The 13,173-nt window shown below is 51.9% G+C and overlaps 5 protein-coding genes across 5 annotated transcripts; 1 reads left to right on the plus strand and 4 right to left on the minus strand.

Moving 5' to 3' along the window:
• Nucleotides 1–67: 67 nt before the first annotated feature.
• N7468_006222 (uncharacterized protein) lies at nucleotides 68–1,768 on the minus strand (the record flags this gene model as incomplete). The annotated part of the gene is made up of 1 exon (XM_058475518.1): nucleotides 68–1,768. One exon carries the CDS (start codon nucleotides 1,766–1,768, stop codon nucleotides 68–70), a length of 1,701 nt encoding a protein of 566 aa, XP_058328408.1.
• Nucleotides 1,769–4,159: 2,391 nt separating this feature from the next.
• On the plus strand, nucleotides 4,160–5,347 carry N7468_006223 (S-adenosyl-L-methionine-dependent methyltransferase; the record flags this gene model as incomplete). Its single annotated transcript, XM_058475519.1, has 3 exons — nucleotides 4,160–4,384; nucleotides 4,464–4,889; nucleotides 4,928–5,347. The coding sequence occupies 3 exons, from the start codon at nucleotides 4,160–4,162 to the stop codon at nucleotides 5,345–5,347; spliced, it is 1,071 nt and encodes a 356-aa protein (XP_058328409.1).
• Nucleotides 5,348–5,557: 210 nt separating this feature from the next.
• On the minus strand, nucleotides 5,558–6,814 carry N7468_006224 (cystathionine gamma-synthase; the record flags this gene model as incomplete). Its single annotated transcript, XM_058475520.1, has 2 exons — nucleotides 5,558–6,595; nucleotides 6,656–6,814. The coding sequence occupies 2 exons, from the start codon at nucleotides 6,812–6,814 to the stop codon at nucleotides 5,558–5,560; spliced, it is 1,197 nt and encodes a 398-aa protein (XP_058328410.1).
• Nucleotides 6,815–6,939: 125 nt separating this feature from the next.
• N7468_006225 (uncharacterized protein) lies at nucleotides 6,940–7,443 on the minus strand (the record flags this gene model as incomplete). Its single annotated transcript, XM_058475521.1, has 1 exon — nucleotides 6,940–7,443. The coding sequence occupies one exon, from the start codon at nucleotides 7,441–7,443 to the stop codon at nucleotides 6,940–6,942; it is 504 nt and encodes a 167-aa protein (XP_058328411.1).
• Nucleotides 7,444–7,558: 115 nt separating this feature from the next.
• Nucleotides 7,559–10,780, minus strand: N7468_006226 (uncharacterized protein; the record flags this gene model as incomplete). The annotated part of the gene is made up of 3 exons (XM_058475522.1): nucleotides 7,559–7,815; nucleotides 7,878–10,281; nucleotides 10,337–10,780. 3 exons carry the CDS (start codon nucleotides 10,778–10,780, stop codon nucleotides 7,559–7,561), a joined length of 3,105 nt encoding a protein of 1,034 aa, XP_058328412.1.
• Nucleotides 10,781–13,173: the final 2,393 nt, after the last annotated feature.

The following is a 13,173-nucleotide window of genomic DNA, read 5'->3' on the forward strand; positions in this document are numbered from 1 at the left end:
AAATCCAAGATCAGAAGTAGATTCGTTATATATGCATAATGTTTTCGTAATGTCTAGAGATGCCAGCCTAAACCAACTTCGCCAGTTGCCTGAGTAGCCCATTGGGCTCTTGAATGCCCAGGTCGCAGATCTCATCAGCGCGTGCCTGGCTATTAGCGACAGAGTAGATTCGCAACTCGTCAGCGTTGCCAGATGGTCGGATGTGAGCAACATCGCCGTTGTCGAAGATAGCACGAACTCCATCAGTATAGTTCAATCGAATGATGGACCCAAATCCCCGCTCGGATGTGAAGACGCTCTGCAAACCAGCACGAATGTCGTCAACCGCCTTGGTATGCGCAGAGTCAACCTCAGCCACCTTATCACCATCTACGAAACGGTTGGTCCGTTTGTCGCCTTCGTAGCTCAACTCGTAGATGCCCTTGATCTCCGTGGGAGAGAAGCGAGCGACGATCTTCAAGCTGTTTGCGCGAGGGAAGTTACGGATAACCGCAGCGCGGCTGAAGCGAGCAGGAAGCTTATTGAATAAAGCTGGAATGGAAACGTTCTGCTTGCGAGAAGCAAACAGGACCGAGAGAAGAGGAAGGACAGCATCGCGGGTGGGGAGGGCTGGCAGAACCTTGCCGTCGTACTCAATATCGGAGCCGGTCAAAAACCCACCATTGGCCTCCCACCCCAAGACACGTGAGCGACCCTTCGCCACGGAATTTTGCATACCAGCGATCACGTAGGGGCTACCGATTTTCGTCTTCGGCTCCGTGAAGTTTGCAAGAGGGCCAATGTCAATAGCATCGTTGGTAGAGATGGGGACGACAACGGCATCTGAGCCCAGGAACTCGGCAACAACCATGCCGAGCAAGTCACCACTGAAGAATCGCAGTTTGCCATTGTCAGGCGCAACAAGCAGGGGGCGGTCACTGTCTCCGTCCGTCGAAAGGATGGCATCGAAAGACTGGCCGGTGCCATCGTAAAGAGCCTGGAGAGTGTCCAGTTGGGCCTGATCAATGGCTTCTGTGTCGATAGGGACGAAGGTGTCGCTGCGGCCAATAGGGAGAACGTCGGCGCCAAGGGCCTTGAAAAGTTCGACTATGAAGTCGCGACCAACGGCAGAGTGCTGGTAGACCAGCAACTTGAAACCTTGCAGAGTTTCACCCTTGAAGAAATCAATGTACCGTTGGAAGTAGGCGGTTTTTCCATCATCAATGACTGGCTCAAGGGCAGTCTCGCGACTCTTCAGCATGCCTTGGTTGTCGAAAAGCGATTCAGCAAAGGGCTGCGCAAGCAGCTCCTTGCGGGCAACGGCAACCGATTCATTGATCGGCTGCTCGTCCTTCTTCAGCAGCTCACCCAAAGATGTGTTCAGTTTGTAGCCGTTGCGATCGAATGGGATGTGGCTGCCGGTCACCATGATGCTGCCCTTGCCCTTCTGCAGCGCATAGTAGGTAAGAGCTGGGGTGGGGATGGCGCCCAGATTGATAGGGTTCATACCCGCATCTTTCAATGCCTTTTCAACTGCCTGACACAGGCCACCCCGGTTGTTCTCGACATAGTTGATTGAGCTAGGGCGCAGATCGTAGGCGTAGTAGAAATCGTCGCCTTTTCGAACGCCGCCTTGGGAAGGAGGAAGGGCTTGGAGGTACCGAAGTTCGCCAGTGACATTGGTGTAGATTTCCAGCTGGGTCAAGTGAATGATCAGGCCGCGGCGACCGCTAGTCCCAAATTTGAGGACTTGGGGCTCGTAAGCGAGCTGAGATTCGAGGGAGGCCATCGTGTTCAAAATGCGGTCTGGCCAAATTTTGCAGTGTGGCGGGCACGAGAGCAGGAATGTCTGAGCAAAAAAAAATAAATGCAACAGCAATTGCCGGGACAAATGCACTCAATAGTGCAGAGAAGAATATATGCACGCTGGAGAGGAATTGTTATTGCAGTGGCGAGGGGAAAAGGCCCTCCAGGTTAAGGTGGATCTGCAGCTATACCGAATGCGGCGACTTCAGGAGGGGCAGGAGACAGATGGCACGTGCTACGTATGATTGGTCGAAAAAGGGGGATATCCCCTCCCGTACAAACTAAACGCTAAGCGAAGAAATATCTAACACTATTGGCTGTATAAGCGGATACAAAGAGGTATCCATTACCATTGGCTGGACAAACGAGGCGCCCCACTTTACAAGCTAGCGTGCTAGCTTGTAAAGTGGGGAGCCTTGGATGGTCCCCCTGGGTATATAGTCTTCGGCCACCCCCCAACTTCTTCCTCTTTTTTTTCTTCTTTCTCATCAAAGGTCTTCTGATCAGTCAACAAGTTCATCTTGAAAGGTCACTTTGCCACACTCTTAAGCATCATCCACTTCAGACCTCATCATCATAAGGCATCAACCTATCAATGCATCAAGGTCTTCAAGCCTCATCCACCTTTAGTTGATCATGTCTTCCTTCAAGTTTTGCCACATCTCATCTTCCATCATCCATGACTGAAGCCCAGGCCTTACTGGTCAAACGTATTCAAGGTATGCGCCCTCTACTCACAACACCTAACACTGGTTACTGACATACTCTTTTGATGTTTGTTATAGATCATCGTGACCACTACTTGTTGCAATAATTCGAGTTCGAATCCCCTCCATACCTTCGAGACCGATACTCGCTACGCACAATCATCAGTCCTTGTTACGAATCCTCATCGATGCACGCCCTATATCCCACTCGGCAGTTGGTACCTCGGGTGATATTTGGTTATACATTTTGAAGAAGATTGTTGAGTGTCCCGGCCAAGGTGGTATACTTCGGTTGCCCCTGGTTATACGCGCTTTAAATGCTATCTCCAGAGGATTCAAAGCCGATAGTGCGGCTCTTGAAGATGGAGCTCTGGTGTGAGACGCGGGTGATTTAAAAAGTCACACAGTGTGTTCACTCTGGTGCATGGGGGGGCTTGTGTATTACAAAGCCGCTCAGGTCGTCTGGCGCTGATCCGAATAGAACAGCACTCAGCAGTCTTCTTCATTATGCATTTTCAATACGTCATCTCTGGAACAAACCAACATGAATCTGGCAAAGGGGAAGCTCTCTCTAAGGGGTACTAAGGGGTGCTAAGGGGAGCTTTGGGCAAGGACATGCTGTGTCGACGGAATTGATCAAGCTTGGTCTGCAATTCCAGCTGTCTTTAGCAGAGCAATTGAACAACCACGCTCGCCAACATTTGGTTGATACAACTTGCGAATCGACACGTTCGAAGCAATAAGGCTGTCATGCTCTCCAGCCATCGTCAGCAGAGCAATTCAACAACCACGCTCGCCAACACTTGGTGGATACAACTTGCAAATCGACACGTTCGAAGCAATAAGGCTGTCATGCTCTCCAGCCATTCCTACCTGAGCATCTCCAACTTGCCGGGAGTCTCAACACAATCTCCGTACAAAAATACAGACGAGGCATAGCCCAAACAAGAAAGAAGAAGAAGAAGAAGAAGAAGAAGAGAAAACAAGCCAAGCCAACCAAGCCAAAGCCAACCAAACCCCCCCCAAAAAAAGAAAAAGAAAAAGAAAAAGAAAAAAAGAAAAAAAGAAAAAAGGGAACCAAGCCAAAACCAACTAAATCAAAACCATCCAAGCTAAAGCCAGCCAAACCAACAAAAAAAAAAAAAGGAAGCCAACCAAAAGCCAGTCAAACCAACACAAACCAAGCCAAAACAAGAGAAAGGGAAGGCAAGACAAGATAAAGCAAAACAAAGCAAAAGAAAAAAGGGGGTAAAAAAGATTGAAGGGCAGCGGAGACACATGTAAATTAGATCATGATAATGAATATCGATTATCAAATGAATTGTTCATACAAACCTTGATCATATGCGTATCATTAAACGATTCTAATATCAACTCCAGCCAGAGCGGACCAGTCAGGCTTGAGCCTACATGTACACCGATCTTGGCAGAAGAAAGTACTTGTCAGATACATTTCTCCACCCCAACTATTCCCGATGTCAAATCTGGTACAATCCGAATTGCCATGCACACTAAATTAGTGCTGACAGGACAACATCCTCGCGAGCCTTGGGCGAGCAACCGACGAATCAGCAGACCAGCCGAGACAGAGTCATCACAGCCAAAGCGAGCATAAATAGTATACCAACTAACCTTCAGACGGCCCCTCATATTCCACCCAAAGCACCATGACCATCGAGACCACTTCCCAACGCTCCCTCCCACGGACGGGCCTCGCGGCCCTCCTCCCTCAACTCGACATCCCCGGCTCCATCCAACTTCCCGATGGAACGATCGTGAAAGTCGGCGCGGGCGAGCCAATCTACCGCGTAATATTCCGCTCAGCTCGCGCGCTCCGAACCCCAATGACAGAACTCAGCATCGGCCGCGCCTATTTAACCGGCGAAATCGACGTTGAGGGAGAACATCGGCGCACTCTTCGCAGCGCGACAGAGCCTAAAAGAGAGAGTCCCGCTGCGCCAGAAACTGCAGTTCGTATACGACTACCTCCGCGACGCGACAAAGATGAATGCGAAAGCCATCGGCGAGCATTACAGCCGCAGCGACGACTTCTATCTTACGTTCATCGACAAGAGATACCGGATGTATTCGCAGGGCTTATTCAAGTCTCAAGACGAGAGTATAGAAGATGCATCGGAACATAAAATGGAAACCATGTTCTCGAGTCTAGGCCTGACGCCTGGCATGCGGATATTAGATATCGGGGGTGGATGGGGTGGAGTCACGCAGTACTGTGGAGCTCGAGGGGTGCATGTCACGACGTTGACACTGACGGCGGATTCTGCGCGGTTTATCCAGAGTCTTATTACGGAGGGTAATCTCCCCGGGGAAGTCTTCTTGCAGGACTTCTTCAACCACAAGCCTCAGAAGCCGTACGATCATATTGTCATCTTCGGGGTAATCGAACATATTCCCAATTATCGGCGATTTGCAAGCCATGTCTGGGAACTCCTGGCCCGGGAGGCAAGATGTACCTTGATGGCTCTGCAGCAGTGACCAAGTATAGCCCCAGCGCTTTTACTCGAGAATATATCTGGGGTGGCACGCATACATTCTTCACGCTGCAAGACGTCATCCGAGAATTACTGTATCACGGGTTTGAAATTGTCGATGTTGCGCGGGAGACGACGGACTACCAGCTGACGATGCTCGAATGGGCCAAGCGACTCGATGCTGCGAAAGAGACCATCATCGCTGGATGGGGCGAGGAGACATACCGTCTGTTCCGCTTGTTCTTGTGGGCGGAACGCATGCATTCAAGTCGAATAGTCTACAGGCGTATCATCTCGTCGCCGAACGGACGTCTTTTGAAGGGCCTCGCCCATCTAAGGTGCGTCGAATGTTACAAGTCCTAGAGAATATCTTCCAGTAGCCGTGGTCTATAGTGTTATACGATATTGAGAGTCCTCCGTAATCAAATTGATGGTTGTCTTGTTCCAATCAACACAAGAAACCCAGGCCTTAAATATTATAAGGTGACGACCATTACAGTCAGTGCCAGTAAGAGAAAAGAACTCATGTTCCATGAACGCTAATATCTATGACCTACCAGTTAACAACAAATTTTAGTTCAACTCCGTCAAAGCATGAAAAGCCTTCACAAGATCCCCCTTCAAATCCTCCCAATTCTCCAATCCCACACTCAAACGAAGCAACCGTCGATCAACCGTCTCATCCGACATCGCCCGCCACTCAATCAGCGACTCCACCCCACCCAGACTTGTAGCATGCTGGAAATAATGCAATTTACTCGGCAGATGACGCGCCATGTCCTCTTTCTTGAGCACAATCGAGAACACCGGTCCAAAGCCATTCGGCATCTGCTTCTTCAGCCAGTCGCCCTCGACCTGTTGCAGACTAGCATGCAGAACCTCTCCCACGACGCCCTGGACAGCAGCTTCATCGCTGCCCTGGGCCGGCGAGGGGGCCGTTAGAGCCGCATGCAGCCAGCTCGCAAGACGGGCCGCGCTATCCGACTGCCGCTGAACACGAATTTCCAGGGTGCGCATACTGCGCACAGCAAGCCAGGACTCCATGTTACCCATGACACTGCCGAGGAAGAGGCGGTCACCGAAGAGCTGTTGGTACCAGTCCTTGCGCTGGGTGACGAGGACGCCGCACAGGACATCAGAGTGGCCGCCGAAGTACTTCGAGCCGGAGTGCATGACGAGATCTGCGCCGAAGAGGAAGGGGTCCTGGAGCGGCGGCGGGGCGAACGTGCTGTCGACGATGAGGATTGCGCCGCGCGCGTGGGCCTTTTCGGCGTAGGCGGCGATGTCGGAGGCAGTGCCTGTGGGATTGAGGGGGGTTTCGAGGAGGATAACGTCGCCGGCTTCCAGGTCGGAGGGTGCGCAGTCTAGCGGGATCTTTTTGAGGCCTGTTAGGCGAGAGACGAGGGCGACGACGCCGTGGCAGCCATGGTAGCCTTCGCCCATGGAGATACGGCGCGGGTTCAGGAGGGCGAGGGCGGCATGGAGGGCAGAGAGACCGGAGGAATAGCTAATGGCATGTCCATTCAGGATATCCGAGAGAATTGCTTCGAAGCGGGTAGGGTTGGGTGATGTGTAACGGGAATAGACGTGAGAGGTGGGATTGCGTTCCGACTACAGAAGGCGTTACTATAGAAATCCAATGGCTTATTGACGGTTCATATGAAAGCATACAATGGCAGTGTCAGAGTCGGCCGCAGCGACTAGTGCGGCAGGATCAGTAGGATAGCGATAAGTGGTAGCCACGTGAATTGGTGGAGCCACGTCGCTGACAACATTTAGCGCGTCGTCCGCGTGTAAAGTGCGCGTAGAAGTGCCAATGCTTTGCGACATGGTTATGCTATGTTCGGGGAAATTGTATGCACAGGAAAAGGCGCTGAGAAATATGGTACAGCGAGCACGAAAGAAGAGGGGCACGTTGGACATCACGTGGTGGTGCGGGGACAGACTCGAGTGAACTAGTCAGAGCCCGAGGTCGAGTCAGAGAAGTGGGTTTTGACGCAATTCTCATCATCATCGCCTGAGAGACCCCATCCGAGACATTTCCCTAACCGACCCAGGCAAGGCCGCCTTGAACACGCTGCGATCTGTAAAACAAATTCATTAGCACGGGCCTTCAATTGCCGCAGCGGGAAGAGACATGACATACCAGCGTCATTTTCGAACGTGATCGAGATATCGTCATGTTCAATCGGGTACTCGGGCATGTCTAGGCAGACGAAGTTGGAGCTGGGGTCGTCATCCTTTTTGGGCAAGGCGAATTTGGCATCGACAATGCGAAGCCCGTATTTGCCGGATCGGTTGAAGGCCTCGATTTGGTCAGTACCCTTGAGAACAAAGTTCATACAGGTGCCGTAATGGAAATCAGGGAAGAAAGCCAGCAACTGAATGGTCTTGTCTTGCCGGACAACCTGAAGACGTGCAGAACTGGCTTCCCATTTCTTATAGATCGGGACAACCATACGACGGCGGGAGATGGTGAAAGATGACGCGATTCTATGACTGTTAGTGAAGCCTGGAGAAGGGAAAGTCGGAGCGCCTACCCATCATAGATGACCCGGAAACCAGTCACTGCCTCTACGAAGTGATGCAAATCTGAAAAACGTCAGCATACAGATGGTCCAACCAAGGGGTGTTCGACTCACCTTTCACTGTGCCGAAGTCGAACCGGCGAATAATCGGCTTGGCTGTGACTTTTTCGAGGAATCCCGCGACTTGGTCAGGCATCTCTGGAGGGATAAGGTTGTCCGCCAAAGAAATAGTGAGATCCTGCTGTGCCGGACGGTACAGGCTCATTGCAGTTTGCTTGGTTGGATCAAGACCAATCTTCAGCTCTCCAGGACCTATAACAGTATTAGCTAGTTGGTTGTGATCGTAGAAAAGTGGACTCTCTTACCTAAGTTGATACGATCCGTCACAGAGCCCCATTCAGTAGCAATAAAGGCTCTTAGATTCTCGGACAGAATGGTAGGACCATATCCATGGTCGCCGTATGGATTCTCCTGGTCAATAACGAAAACGTTGCCGGGCGGGAACTGGATGTGGGTGACAGGCGGCTGACCGGTAGCAGCGTCTCCTGGCTGCTCCATAGAAAATGAACGGAAAGCGATTTCGGGAGACTTTAACTCTCCCTCCCGAGGGACCATTCCTAGTAGGACTGCATGCATTTGAGTGCGCTCCTCGACTTCATGGAAAGTCATGAGCATAGATCGAGTGCGACCGTCCTCGGTGACCTTCAGAAGCATAGCGGGAGCGCCATCTTCCCCTCTCAAAAGGCCAAACACAACCGGCGTGCCCTGGCCTAAGATGTGCTTGACATTGCTCAGGGTCTTTACCTTCGGGCTGGTCAAGACTGTTAAGCGGAAGCCTCGGTGCGCTTCGCGCGTGCCGGTGCCCTCCTTAATCGTTACAAACCTCTCGAACAAGCGAACGCGACAACGCTCGACTGGATCCGAAGGGAAAGACTTCGGGGTTCCCGGGTCCATATACTGGAAAACCTTGACGGTGTTCTCGAAAACCACTTTCTCGCCAGGCTCTGGCGCAAGACTGGCCTCTGACTTCTGGGTGTATTTCACGATGTTCCATAAAGTTTTGAAATCATCGTCCTTGAACATCACATCCAGCTCGAACCCTCGCGGGAGCTTCACTCTCATCGAGTGGCTATGGACTTGCCAATCCACATCATCCCAAGTGGGCCCCTGTTTCCGATCCGCCTGGATCATGATATTCACAAGCTGGCTCTGGCTTGTGATCGCAGCACACACATACCAATCGACCCGCTCTCGGATGATCGTCAAGCAACAAGGCATTGCATATTGTTGTCCTCCTTCATCTTCCCTGGAACTGACACAGGCCTGCACGAACATGCTCCCGTACGAGAAATACACACTCGAGTCTCCGAGGGGCATCATATACACCATGCTCGGTAACTTGCCGGGCTTATCGGCCAGCATAGACCTTGAAGCCGCGCCAGAAAGGACTGCAGCGACATCGGGGGCGAAGAATGGGTAACGCAACCAAACGCTCGTGTCCGCTTGACTTGGCGAGTCATCGCTCTCAAGAATCAAATCAATGATATTGTTACGCTTGATCGACATAGACAGCGATCGCAAGTGGTTGTTCATGTTTTGATGCAAACTCAGGAGATCAGCCAAATCCTTGTTGCCAGTGGTGCTGGCCACTGCTAGCAGCGCATCCACGCTCATCTGACCGTATCTGGATAACTCAGAGTGTGCTGGCACGATGTTCTCATTGATCCAAAATGCCTTCCCAAGATCGATGACTGCTTGCTTCGCATAGCTAGGAGGGCAGTGTGAGCGAGTACGAGCGAAAGTCTCCAACCGCGTCTTGCCTCGCAAAAACCACCACAGTGCAGCACGAACCCATTCTGACAGAGAGGTTTCCATCAGTGGCTTAACACTCTCTGCAGCAGCCTTCAGGTGATCGTCGTAGTTTCCAATGTAGTTCTTAAATTCAAGGTATGAGCTATCTCCTACCTGGGTCGCCAAACTTCGCAGGGAGAACTTCGGTGGTGCGGCGCTCTTCGCCGGCGCTTGGGCTGGTGCTGGTGCTGGTGCTTGGTGTCGGGGCGGGGATGGGACCTTTTCAGTCGGAGGAGGGGCGGGAGGCGGCATCGGAGGAGCTTGAACAGGAAGAGCGTGAGGAGGGGTTGGAGAAGCGTTTAAAGGACTCCCAGGAGTAAGACCGGCAGGTATCCCACGCTCGATAGGGCTCAGGTTTGGTCCGCGGCTAGCGGCTGGAGATTGGGGTTGGCGAAGGGAGTGGGCGATCGATTTCACTGACGGAGCATTCGATTTGTGGGAAATGGGCGTATCATGGGCTGACTCAACGGGGCTGCGTGAGTTATGCGAAGGGAGCACAGGGCTCAGGTCTTCTTCATTGGCATCGTCATCTATATACTGGTCCTCGTCGGATAGAGACTCTTCATCGTCAAAGTGATTATGCAACGCCCGCCCCTCCTCAACTTGCATCTGGTTGCGTACTCGCTCGGCAAATGAGTTCGACTCTGGTGATGCGCGGAACGAGAGGCGAGAATGGGGTTTGCTGATGTGTAAGGTGTTTAGGAGATCTGCATGACCGTCGTTCGCGACCAATGGCGGTTTCCAACTCAGGGCTGATGCCGCCGGCTCCATCCTGGCTGTGTCCACGTTGTTCATCGTAATTATCGCCCAGCGATGTGTCGAGTCGCAATGTTGGCAAGTGCGCCTTTGATGGGTCTGGCGACCGAGATGCATCACTCGGGTCTGCTGCTGCAAGTCTGCCGCGCGCTCCCTTGCGAGCTAAAGAGATTTCAGCAGTAGGGATCTCCGATTCATCGCCTCCCTCTCCAATCACTTCAGGTTCTTGTTCAGAAAATGCAACTCGAAGTCCTTTGCGAGGGCGGTGTGGGTGGGATCGCGGGGCAGGTTGATCGGAGGTATGGTCGGTAAAGTTGAACGCGGTGTAGTTCTCGCTCGGGATTTGAGATTGTTGCGGGGCTCTCGGCGGGGAAGCATTTGTGAAATCGTGCGACGGCACTTGCTGTGTCGAGATAGTTGGGGGTAAAAGATCAGAATCAACCTTTGCGGAGACGGGAGCGAGATGGTGAGTATCGACGGCTTGTGGCCGATTAGAGGCAAGGAAGTCATCAATTTGTCGTTGATCAGCAGATGCATTCTTCTTGTCCTTCGAGAAGAGCTTCTCCCTCCAATGCTGCTTTTTTGCGGGTTTTGCAACTGGTTTACTGGCTTGTTGAAGCTGCTCCGCGCCCAGAAAGCCGAATGGGTCGTCGCCTGGCATCTTGTAGATTAGGATTAGATGGCAATTCGCACATCGCACGTCCCAGCGGGGGCAGTCCCTCTCAGACCGGGCACAAGGAAACCAGCCCTTGCCCTATCGAATCGAAATATGATCCCCCTCCCCGAGAAACGCAGAGACAGGGCGGTCGACAGCTCGCGAAGCACGGATTCGAGGCAGAGTGTGTGGTGAAGGGGGAGAGGGGACGCAGCGCCGGGGGGAGTATGAAAGGGGAGGACGTGAACGTGGGATATCAAGAGGGGAAAAAAAAAAGGCAAGGAGCGAAGGAGGGGCTTGAATCAGCCCGTGCATTCGCCCAAAGGAGAGCCTAAGTAGCCCCGTAAACTGCGATGACCCCCGAGGTCAAGGTGGAGTAAAGATCGTCAAGTGGCTTGGGGGGGAAGGGGATGCACAATTGAGTGCGGGACTGGAACGGTTGATAATGAAGCTGGAGGTTTTGACAATTTTGGGTGGGTGAGAATTGAAGAACCCAAAATCCGAATTCCAGAACCCGAGAATCGCAATGGCGCTGGTGGATCAGAGAACAGACAGGAATGCCCCTGGTCAATTGATTAAATTGATCAGGGGGAACAATCATCCAAGGCTGAAAGTACTCCGCAACGCACCCAAAGGGCCTCGGTGGAGCACAGCGGCACCTGGTGCTAAGAGGCCTCCCACGGCTTTTCCCAAGTGGGGGAATGGGTAAGCGCTTTCAGTAGCTACGCATACGATTAGTAGACGTCAAAGACGCTTTATTTCCAACTTGTTATCGCGTGTCCCCTGAGATATCCCTTGGGGTATACACAGCGTACAGGTATATCTACGAGCATGACACCCCTTAAATTCAAGACGGCGCCACCACTTTCAGCCTCTTGCGTTGTCGCACCTACCACAATGCCACGATAAACACAGATTACAGTAAAACCCGCCCTGGAGAGCGAATCATGCTTGATCGGCTTCATCACCTAAAACAACCAAACCAACTGGACACGGTAGAAGTCCTTAATTCTCATCTTATGAAATCCCCCGCCACCGACGACAGCGCAATCATCAGCCAATCAGCGAGCACAGCCCGATTCAGTCTCATGGTGAAACTCGCCTAACCCGTTTTGGGTGGCAGCCAGAGGCACCCAAAGGGACCTGAGGGGTGCGGGCGGGTCCCGCTGACGACTCTATGAGCCCTTCGGGTTTTCCATCGATCCACGACATGACACTTGGAACACGTGTCAAAGTAGGCGTTAAAAAAAGGCTAAGTTTTTCGAAGAACCCCCCCTGAGAAACCTATCAAACTATAAGACATAGAGGACGTCCAATCTAGCAGTTGGTCAGATGCTCCGGCTTCCCCTTTTAGTCCTCCCGTAAGGGGATCCGCTCAAAGGCATGTACTGGGTACATGCATGGAGATATACAGCGTCCTAGCAGATTTGGAAAATGCTTTTGGTTCGAACTTGTAACGATTTCGTATTGGAGACCATGCACCAGGTCCAGAACATACACCATACTGCCGAAGATTGCATTCCGTAGATCGAGACAATCTGGCTCCGCTATCACGGTGGCGGAGCAGCCCAAACGTCACCGCTACTTTTTTAGTTCATAATGTCGAGTTCTTGCCATTCTGGGGGTTCTAATTTTATCGATGGTTCTCGACCCGGTCTTGAAACACTCACAACCCAGGGTAAAACTTTCTCGTGCCAGAAGCCCATTTTCCAAACTCCAGGTCTGCTAGGTCCACCCGCGAACCCTGCTCGGTAGTCAAGTGGGCCGCCCAATCCACCCCGATGGCAGCTTATGGAGAAGATGTGCTCTGACCATGTGGATCACCAATTTTTCTGAACAAACGTACGCTGTAGCAGGAAAGAGAGAGATGGTGCATGTTCGCTGCACAAGTAATACTCACCTACTTAATGGCAGTCATGCTCGTGTGTAAACTTGGAGCGAATAAAAAGGGAAATTCTATGCTTTTGCTGAATTGTGTCGTTCGCATTCCGCCCCGACCCGTAGGTTTGTGCCAGTGATTTTGCCAATACAGCACGTGCTCATGGGCGATAGCGTGTGTTATGCGTTGCCTACCTGTGGAAGCTTACTTCGGAACATCTCAAGAACATCAGGGCCTTCAATCCAGATTCTTATGATGATATCGCAATAGGTCGACCAGTAGATAATGCAAGCCGTGGATTGGCGCGTTCTCGCACGTAAGGAATGCTTCTGCCCTTGAGGAAGGCCATTTATCGGGTATACTGGAAAATTTTTCTGCTCAGTTCAAATACGCAATTGTCAAGTAAAAGTAGACCCGTGGACCTGCTCGATATCCGTGTAAGCAACTAATAGGTCGAGAGAGTATAGGCCAGTCAGAACCGCCGCGGGGCTGATATCTGCTAGTAAATTTGTAGCTACTA

This window comes from Penicillium chermesinum (genome assembly GCF_028974085.1).
Source record: "Penicillium chermesinum strain IBT 19713 chromosome Unknown utg000005l:1.0-4115287.0:1.0-4118363.0, whole genome shotgun sequence".
NCBI classification, from domain to species: domain Eukaryota; kingdom Fungi; phylum Ascomycota; class Eurotiomycetes; order Eurotiales; family Aspergillaceae; genus Penicillium; species Penicillium chermesinum.